Source organism: Toxorhynchites rutilus, chromosome 3, assembly GCF_029784135.1.
Source record: "Toxorhynchites rutilus septentrionalis strain SRP chromosome 3, ASM2978413v1, whole genome shotgun sequence".
NCBI classification, from domain to species: Eukaryota; Metazoa; Arthropoda; class Insecta; order Diptera; family Culicidae; genus Toxorhynchites; species Toxorhynchites rutilus.
In genome coordinates, this window is record NC_073746.1 from 41,015,371 (window position 1) to 41,026,551 (window position 11,181).

General features: G+C 36.7%; 1 protein-coding gene across 1 annotated transcript; it reads left to right on the top strand.

The window, feature by feature from the left end:
* Positions 1-307: 307 nt before the first annotated feature.
* On the top strand, positions 308-902 carry LOC129773057 (mantle protein-like). The gene is made up of 2 exons (XM_055776608.1): positions 308-313; positions 375-902. The coding sequence occupies exons 1-2, from the start codon at positions 308-310 to the stop codon at positions 900-902; spliced, it is 534 nt and encodes a 177-aa protein (XP_055632583.1).
* The last annotated feature ends 10,279 nt before the right edge of the window (positions 903-11,181 follow it).

An 11,181-nucleotide genomic window follows, 5' to 3' on the forward strand; every position in this document is an offset into this window, starting at 1 on the left:
ATATTTCATAGATCCACATATCAATTATCTAGACTCTAGACCTATGAAGTACAGATTCAGTACAAAAAAGATATTTAGTTTCACTTTTCGATTTATTGTTAAGGCTGTGTCAATTCACCATTATATAAATTGTTATGAATTGTTAATGATGTAGAGTTTTCTCAATAGTGCAAGAGTAAATTTTTTCGTCTGTTTTATTTTTTCTCTCAAACGTATAAAATCGTTACAAATCTACTCGAATGCATCAATCACTAGCTAGAACCATTCCGGTAAGGTGCAGTCTAAAAATCACTGAACGGAATCAAACATGAAGGTAAGAAAATCATCACATCTTAATTTGGAAATAAACAAATTTTCAATATGTGTTTCAACAGGCGTTTATTGTGTTTTCTATGGCTGTGGCCATTGCTTCCTGTGCTGCAGTTGACGAGTCCTCGAAGAAAGAGAAACGTGGACTCTGGGAGCTCGGACATGATCTTAATGGCTTCGACGATGATCACAACGATCACCATTTGAATCATCACATAGTCAAGCATTTACATACAACCATCACCAAGAAGGTTCCCGTTCCATATCCAGTCGAGGTTGAGAAACACGTGCCAGTCGAAGTGAAGGTTCCATACCCAGTTCATGTTGAGAAGAAAGTCCCGGTTGTGATTGAGAAGAATGTGCCAGTATACATCGAGAAGAAGGTTCCAGTCCACGTTGACCGCCCGGTGCCATACCCCGTTGAGGTTAAGGTTCCTGTCATCAAGAAGGAATACGTTGAAGTGCCAAAACCGTACGCAGTTCATGTTGAGACACCCGTCCCGGTGTATGTCCACAAGCCAGTGATCGTTGAGAAACAGGTTCCAGTGACCGTCCACATCAAGGAGCACAAGAAGCACTGGAGTCTGTTCTAGGAATGTTCGTTTTGTAATTGTTACTAATAAAGTATTTGTTTAAACTGTATTCATCACGGATTATCAATTTAATTCCGTCAATCTGTTTATGGATCGATAATGTCACGAACTGAGATTAGAAGAAAAATAACGACCAGATTTGTTGTCAATCAAAAAAACATTTCAGTTGTTTAGGCTTAACCTCTTTAATATCCTATTCACTCTTATGAGTACAATTTTATCCACATTTCAATATACTCGTTTGAATCTAAATGTAACCATAAGCGCTCACAATATATTCAAAAAAAATCCAATTTCGAATTATAGTGGACGGCAACACATCTCCAATATGCCTGAAAAATCAACTATAATTATATCAACAAATTTCAACAGCAGCAAATTGGAGTCCATTTTATAGCATAAACATATTGTGTGTTTCAGCTAGCATACACCAGGGGTAAAATGAATGAAATATTTCATGTCTAAATCGAAGATGGGTGTTTTCTATTAGGAACAAATTGGAAGATATCATACAAATTAAAAGTTGACCTACCCTATTCCGCGGATAATCGGAGTTCTACTATACATCAAGAAATCAAAGCATTTCTTTGAGAGAAATTAATTATTGATTTTTTTGAAGAAATTATTTAATTGCTATTCTATTATAATCTCATACCAAACATCAAACATCGAAAATCTTCACAACATTCTTTCTAGAGCTTGTAACTTACTCTTATAAAACTCCAACGATAAGAAATTTCATTTTTATTATGTTTTATTCCAGACAGATCGAATTTTTTGTTTTAGCGGTTTTGGTTTTATCAACAGCTAGGTACCAAAGTGGCTATATAATATGTATATCAGGTGAAACAATCATATGATATGTGAATCAGCCGCTAATCAGGCGAAGATAATTAAATCATTTTAGTATCTTTACGAACTGTATTACGGATACAAATTACGAAATCATGAATATAAAATGTAATGAATGTAATCTTCATGAAGTAGGAAAGTAAATAATATTTTGATATGGGTATAAACGATAATTAGAGTAGATCATGGATAGCCAGAGCATGGTGAAAAAAAATTGTATTTCTATGAATAGAACAGAAATGGTGGCCGAGAATTTGGATAGGAAATTAAAAAATTTTAAATGAATTTATTAGCATTATCTGTTTGACTTATACTTTTTTGTCATTCAGTACCAGTTTGTATCAAATTCCGACCACTTCACTTTTAAATGTGATTTTACTAAACTTTTATGTTATGAATAATTGAATAATGAATACACTGACATTCTTTGGGATATGGGCTTCATTTTAACATCATTTACAAGAATGGATGCAGCCTACAATTTATAATATTAAAAATTCCAGTCAGTCAATACCAATGGTAAAGAATTTACGTAAAAAACAAGCATCGTTAATTTTTTAGTTTTTGTAGTTGTTTCAATTTTGGTATATTTTGGTTGCTCTATTCATGTTGAGTACTAGAAAAGGTAAGAATCTAATATAAATGGTAGAAAAAAGATCGTTTATGCAGAAATCTTCGTTAAAATTAGTATTCAAGTAGCGTTCGGAATTTGATCCAAGTTTCGACGCATGATTCAAATTCCGAACAGAAGATATTTGAACACACTATTTTCAGGCAAATACAGCAATAATTCACAAATTGGGGTACAAGGATAATCCAATTCTGGAGCATCAATGTAAAAAAGGCCATTGTTAACAAATGTTTGTAAGCTCTTTCCTTGCAATACGTATGTCGTAGGCGCAATCCAGCGAGAGTAAAATAGAAATTGATTTTCGTAGTCAGGTTTTCAACTGAAACCACAGTAATGGAACCGGTACCGGCGGGCTCGTTTATATAATGACTGGATTATATATGATTCGATTATATATAATATTGGAGTAAAGTTTTTAATTGCAAATATGACTTATTTCAAGAAAAAATTTCATATTTCAACGTTAAGGTGAAAGCTTATTAATCGTGATTTTTGAAGATTTTAATTGAAGGCTCACCACGAACTACTTAAAATGATATTATAGGAGTTAAAATAATATATAGGAGTTAGATGTCCAAGAACAAATTATAGAGCGTTTAGAAAATTCCATGATGCTTTTGTCTGATGGGAGCTGCTATACACCCATTCCATGCCAAACCTATATAGTGGTTCTCAGATTTTCGTCAAAATTGGTAATTTTGTTCCTTATCGCAAAATATCAGAAGTGTATTTTTTATTTTTCTCATGTAGGTATTTTCATTTTAGGGTGGTTTTCCCTTTTTCCAGAAAAGTCTTTTTTTTCAAAAATTTATAACTTTTGAACTACTAGACCGATTCAGATGATCGACATATCAAATTAAAGCCAATTAGTTAATCTTCACTTACACTGGCAAAAAAGTTGGATCTTTCATGTTCCAATTTTCTATCCAATGAGATACCGCAACCAAAACATCTTAAATTAGGAAAATCATAAATCAAAAACCAAAAAACTCTGATTTTTGAATATCTTCTGTAAAAAATCTCAGCTTTCAAGAATAAATATAAAAAATATAGCACACTCGTTCCTGAAACCATGTAAACTATAAAAATCGAATGCGATCAATAATCACGGAAACAAAATCTATTTTTTTGATTTAATTTGATATATCGATCATCTGAATCGGTTTAGTAGTTCAGAAGTTATGATTTTTTTTAAATGCATTTTCGCTGTTCGGATTTTGAGACAAAAGTGTTCAGAATATGAGTCAGTGACAAAAATGGTGTTCGGAATTTGAGACAAATGTGATTAAACATATTTTTAGTCACAACGAATATGCGTTTGTAAATCAAATTAATTGTAGTCAAATGAAAAAGAAGGCTCTATTATATGCAAAAATCAGATTAAAGGGGTATTCTAGTCTAGAAATCTGAAAAAATCGAAATTTTTTTTACCATATTTCTGTAGTTTAGGCATTCAAGAATATACTCTAGAAAGGACTTATCGGAAATCCTATTATTTACCTAGTTAGAGCCATCTTAGTGATGTGGTATCTAACCTGTTACGGCCATCACAATGAACTTCAAACGCGTTTCTCTCGGAACTAGTTTTTTTCTAACTGGCGTACACGATATCTCAAGTTCTACTGAACCGATTTATGTCAAATTTATATGAAAATAATCTGCATACATCTCTCTATCGCATGAACCAATAAAAAATTATAACTTTTTAATTTTACTATTTTTAAAAAATCGGTAAACGCAAAAAAAAACGTTTTAAACAGCATTTTTGTTTTCAAACGGCCGCCATTTTGTTAAAACCCATGTTTTTGACTTGTCCGAGGTTCATGCCATAGCGACATCTTTACTGATTCAGAATCTGTTCGATTTTTTTGTTTCAGATAACCAGAAGGACTGGAATCGTGTACGCCATGGCACAACTTTTTTTTGAACACCCTCACTTCACCAGCATGTAACTATTTTAATTATGAATATTTTTTTCCGTCCTATTTTTGTTTTATTGTTGAAAGATAGATAAACGAATAATGATATAATGGATAGTAAAAATATTCTTTGTTTTATTTTCACGGAGTTCGAAAAAACGTCCGAAATTCGTGTCTCTACACTAGAATACCCCCTTAATTTCGAGAGAAAGCACCATTCTGAATAATGAGACACTGTTTCATGACCATCGAAGCTTAACTGTTCGGAATTTGATTCGTTGTATAAAGTTGAATAAATGTGAACATAGCAATAATAAACTATATCTGGAGAATACATTATATTAATTAATAATTATAATAATTATACATATTTTTTTGTTGTTTTATAATTGAATCGCAATATCAACTTTTTCTTTCATCAATGAGATAATTTTCTTTTCTAAATTATGGTACTCTTTACATTACGTTCACTTCGATTTTTTATATTTCTTACGCAATCGACTTTTATGTGCGATACTCCTTTTTATTTTATTTCGCGGTTCGTTCACTTCCTCGGTATATGAGTTGTCTTTTAATAGCAAAAGTTGTGAATTTCTGAGAAAAATGAATTTGTGAAAAAAGACGAAAAAAGGGGATTTTTCGGACTACCCTAAAATCGAAATGGTCACCCTAATGAAAAAATAAAAAAATATGGATCTAACATTTCGCGAAAAGGGACAAAAGTATTAATTAATCACGCATCGAGAGAACGAGGATAACATTGTGACTGAAAACGCAGCAGTAATCAATCAATACGAACTGTTACTTAACAGGAAAAAACATCACCGGACAAAATTGATTTTTTTTTAACGGAAATGCCCAATCACCATAAAGTAACGTACAATACAACAACATAGAATTATGTTGTGGTGTGAAGGTGATTTCGTTCGTTGGTTACACACGATTATCCCTAAGGTTTCGACGAACGCTTGGTTTAAGGGATTGAATGTCGGTCGTGATTTCATTCGCGTGATATCTCGGCTTATGTCCAATCACTACAACCTAAACGCGCATCTCTATCGCATTGGGCTCGCAGCAAACAATCTTTGTGATTGTGGCGATGGCTACCACGACATCGAGCATGTTGTCTGGTCGTGTATCCGGTTCCATGCTGCTCGCTCTCAGCTCTCCAGAGCATTGAGAGCACAAGGCAGACAATCGGATATCCCTGTCCGGGATATCTTAGGTAGCCGTGATCCTGATCTTCTGCTTCATCTATACCTGTTCCTCAGAAACGCCGATGTCAACGTTTAATGATGTTTCCTTCTTTGTATCCCTGTTTCGTATCCCTCCTATCCGATCTATAAACTTTTACTTAGTCGCGGCAATACATACACACACTCTTTACAGATGCACGGGCCGAAGGTTGTGCAGTCCACTGATGATTCAACAAAAGCCAAAGGTTGTACCGCTCATGACAACTCTACACGAGCTGATGATTGCGCCGGCTAGTGACCATTCTATCCTGGATTCCTCGAGTCGAGAAAGACGCACCACGCTAGATATGGGGTGCAGACTAGGGGGTCGTTGCTGATTAATGGTCAGCTGCATCCCAATAGGAAGTATCCCGTGTCGGGCACAGGTACAGATCATGGAAGACAGCAACATCACAATTACGAAAACACTTGTAATACTAACCTCGAGCCAACCGCGAGTAATCGGTTACATATTACTAACATAGTTATAAGGCAAACATTGTCGAAATATTGAACTCCCGGCCCCGTCAGGTTGACGCCATATGAGCCTTAATAAAAATATATATTTTGGATAAAAAAAAAAAAAAAAAACAACATAGAATAAATTGTAAATTATTCAAACTCATTTATGAATTAACACTGCACAAGAAAAATTAAAAGAAGCACACCAAGGAAGGAGACTATGAAGCGCCAACAAATCCATCTCACTTCTGGAACGTAGATTTGGCAATAGCAATATATTCGTTAAACGTCAGTTTCATTCAATGAGAATAAATTCCGAAGACAACAAGTGCATCCATCCAGACCTACATTACAACAAATCCAATCCTAGCCCAATGGGAAAAACCCAACATTCATCATCGTGGGTTTTGGCAGCATTCGGCCAGCGAACTCCATCAGCACTTTATCTGCTGCTCTTCAGTGGATTGCCCAGATTCATTATAAAATGTTCGGACAAACACGCGCACACCTTGCAATCTCAGCGACTAATATCTGGCCATCAAATATTTTCATAGAATGTAGCAGCAGCAAAACGGTCTATTTGAATTACTAAAACAAACATCAGTTTTCAAACCGCCAAAAGTAAGTTTAATTTGAAAATAAATCATATCCATTAGTCCGGTTCGTCATTCATATATTGCTAGCACGACGAATCCAACATGAATACGTGGATACGTATGTATTAACTAGGTGCAGTGCACTATACGTGGAAGATACCAGACTCGGAAAACATATGCATAAAGGGTGTGTCACATCAAATTGCATCACGGAAAAAACGCTGTAGAAATTTAATTTTTAGGAATTATATCTTCAGCTTTCGCTTATAATCAGATAAGAGTGTATAGATCACGTTGGCCATGCTTCACTGTCAATTTTTCATAAATTTGGAAAAATGTCGTCGAACGAAAAAGAGCGTTGTGAATTAATCCTGTGCACTCATTTCGAGAATCCGGAGTTGTCACATTGGGACATCGGTAAGATGCTGGGAATCGTCCAATCCACGGTCAGCAGAGTACTAAAACGATACTTTGAGAACTTAACCATCGACCGGAAGGTGAAGAACGGCAAAAATGGATGCTCCGTCAGTGAAAAAGATCACAAGCGCGTAGTTAAGCAGTTTAGACGTGATCCGAGAAGTTCGGTCCGGGATGTCGCCAATAAGCTGAATTTGTCAAGTTCATTCGTCCAGCGGACCAAGCAGCGAGAAGGCCTGCGTACATACAAGGTTCAGAAGGCTCCTAACCGCGACGAAAGGCAAAACATGGTGGGGAAGACGCGAGTCCGGAAGCTGTAAACCGAAATGCTGACGAAGCCGCATTGCCTGGTAATGGACGACGAAACCTACGTCAAAGCGGACTTTCGTCAGCTGCCGGGCCTGTTGTTCTTCTCCGCAGAGGACAAATTCAGCGTTCCAGAGGAGTTTCGCAAGCAGAAACTATCCAAGTTTGCCAAAAAGTACATGGTGTGGCAAGCGATCTGCTCTTGCGGAAAGCGGAGCGCCCCCTTCGTGATGACCGGCACGGTAAACGGGCAGGTTTACCTTAAGGAGTGCCTACAGAAGCGCTTACTACCACTATTGAAGCAGCACGAGGGCCCGACCATCTTCTGGCCGGATCTCGCTTCGTGCCACTATTCAAAGAACGTGTTGGAGTGGTACGAAGCCAACGGGGTCACCTTCGTGCCAAAGGAAATGAACCCGCCCAACGCGCCGGAGCTTCGCCCAATAGAGAAATATTGGACGATTATGAAGTAGGCCCTCCGGAAGAACCCAAAAGTTGTCAAATCGGAGGCGGACTTCAAGAGAAAATGGATTTCTGTTAAAAAAAAACTACAACCTGACGTTGTACAGAACCTTATGGACGGGGTAAAGAGGAAGGTGCGAGCATACGGGCTTGGGCTCGAAGTATGAATAAAAAGAAAATGCCAAAAGTTGTTTAATAGTTTTTATTTTACTGTCTAAAATTTTCAAAAGGATCGGTCTACTGGGCGAATTTCTACAGCGTTTTTTCCGTGATGCAATTTGATGTGACACACCCTTTATTTATATACCTGTTCTTCCAGAATGTTCGATTGCATCCTGGGAAGCATGAGGGAATTCAATATCATTCTGGTTCATGGGTCCGGACACGGTTGGTAATGCTAAAAGTTAAATACATTGTATGTATCATTCGATAATTTGAGTTTCCTCCCTTACCATTTTTCAAAAGTTGTCTGCGCTGTTTAGCCCCGGTATATTCATTTCGCTGTTCATAGCTCTCTACGTTAAAATGGCTCGAGCAAACTCCATATTTCTGGTCTGGATATCAGGATTCATCATGTCCACAGAAGCGTATCCTCATTTTCCTCTGCTCGTCATTGCGTGGGAATCTATGGTACAATATCGACGTGTTTTTAGTCACACGTTGACTATTGTGGCACTGCTGTACAGCACAATAATAGGCCATTTGTAAAAAAAAAAACAAGTTAGCATGAAGCAATAATCCAATGCATAGCAGACTTACTTGAATTTGAATTTGCAAAACGAAGTTCGTCTGAAGTTTTTTTTGTTGGTCCAGTTTCACTTATTTAGCACACACTATTCTCGCATTTGAAAATGTAAAATTGATGTTTCAAAGCAATAACAAAACAAACAACCCCCGCTCTACAAACTGCATTCCCCTTCCTATTATAGTGACGATGACGCTTCACCTGGTATACATATTATATAGCCACCTTGCTAGGTACTATGCGATGATGTCTTGGTCTTGTGATGGTATTGCATATAATCATAAAGTGTCCGGATTAAAAAGTCGTGCGGATTCTGAAGCATTACGATATTCTGCGATGAAGACTATGGATGTATCTGCGACATCTATCAAACTCTTCCTAATTGGTACGCATTTTAAATGGCATAACGTGATAGAACGAAGATTTTTTTTTATTTTCAATTTTTCAACGGCATCATTAACACTTTCGACGCCTCGTCACCCAGATATGGGTGACACTTTCCTCGTTCAAATTGAATAGGATTTTTAGAACGAATTTGATAGAATAGGCACCTAAATGTAACTATAGGTTATGGAGAAAAATAATAAATCATAACCATAATATTATATTGTTTATACTATACTTTTTATTAATTTATAGTACGGATGGTTTGTACTGCAGTTTTTTGCAAAACCCCTATAATATGACTTTCACATGTGTTATCGTCATCAATGCGTCTTAAATTGAAAACAAACATTGCTAGATCATGTAAAAGTTATCTACAAACTAAGTTTGATCTTCATTTAATAATTTATTCGCAAGTTGGGCCCTGCAAAAAACTCAAAAACGTCGCGTTGGGCGACGAACGTGTAAAGCTTACGTTGGTCCATCGGTTGAAAATAGTAGGGGTGGTAAAATGAACACCCTAAGGAATATGCCGATTTACTGCGTCCACATATCGATACAAACTCCGTTCTATGATAGTAAAAACCGTTTCATATATCAAACAACAATTAGTAAAGCTATAATATTTATCTATATATAGGAAGTGTGTTCTAAAAATTTCGCTAATTTTGTGTTTTTCAAAAAAATATTTGTTTATTCACGAATATCTATTTTGTCACCTTCAAAGTAATCGCCATGAGATATTATACACTTGTGCCACTTGTGACGTTTTTTCCAATCTTCGAAGCACTTAAACTTTTTTTATCTTGTTCAGCTCCGCCTTCGATGCCGTCTTTATCCCTACAATCGTAGCGTAGCGTTTTCCTTTCATGGAAAAAATCACAGGGAGCCAGATCTGGGGAATACGGTGGCTGCGGCATCATTAGTGTGTTGTTTTTGGCCAAAAAATCGCGCACAAGCAACGACGTGTGAGCAGGGGCGTCATCATGACGCAAAAGCCAACTTTTGTTCATCAACAAATCCGGGCGTTTCTAGCGGATTGCTTCTCGAAAATTGCGCATAACTTTCGGGTAATATTCCTTATCGACCGTTATACCCTGTGGCAAGAACTCTTGATGCACAACGCCCCTCCAATCGAAGAAAACTGTAAGCAAAACTTTCACAGTCGACCGAACATGGCGCACTTCTTTCGGTCTTGATTCGTGTAGCAGCTTCCATTGAGATGATTGAGCTTTGGTTTCAACGTCATAACCATAAACCCACGATTCGTTACCAGTTATGAACCTCTGGAGCAAACTTGGATCGTCGCGGACAGAGTCCAACAACTCATTCCAACAACAGCATTGTTCATGCGATGCTGGTTTTGGTCGAAATTGAGCAATTTTGGGATAAATTTCGCGGCAACCCGTCTCATGCCCAAATCATTGATAAAAATCGAATGGCACGAGCCAATCGATATGTCTAGGTGCTCAGCAACTTCTCTAACTGTGATTCGACGATTGGCCAACGCCTATTTCTTTATATCATCAATTTTTTCGACTGTTGTTGAAGTGCTTGGTTTTTCGGCACTTTGTCGTTCACATCTTCTCGGCCTTCTGAGATCATTTTGTACCACCGATAAACGTTACTTCGTTTCAGGGTAGCTTCTCCGTATGCCACAGTCAACATTCGGAATGCATCCGCGCACTTAATTTCGTTTTTTACATAAAATTTGATACAAGTATTTTGATCTATTTTTTTGAATAGATAAAAATCGAAGACGAGCCAAAACACGTGCAAGCAATGCAGCTGTCAACAATTAACTGAACATTCAAAATGTCCGAACTTGTCGGCATAATGGAGAGACATGAGTACCTGTTGGTACGCCACTAAATAATCAAAATTCGAATATATGTAACCCGCAAAAATTCAAAATTCGCGATACTTTTAGAACACACCATTCCATGTCAAACCGATATAGTGGTTCTCAGATTTTCGTCAAAAGTGGTAATTTTGTTCTTTATCGCAAAACATTAAACCTGTATTTTTGATTTTTTTTTCATTAGGATGCTCATTTCCATTTTAGGGTGGTCCGAAAAATCATTTTTTTCCAAAAATGACTTTTTTCAAAAATTCATACTTTTAAACCACTGAACCAATTAAGATGATCAATATCAGATGATCAAATTAAAGCAAATCAGCTATCCTTTCTTGGAAAAAACATTATGCTGGCAGAAGATTTGAATTTTGTTTTCGTTATTATTGATTTTATTTGTTTTTTATAGTTTTCA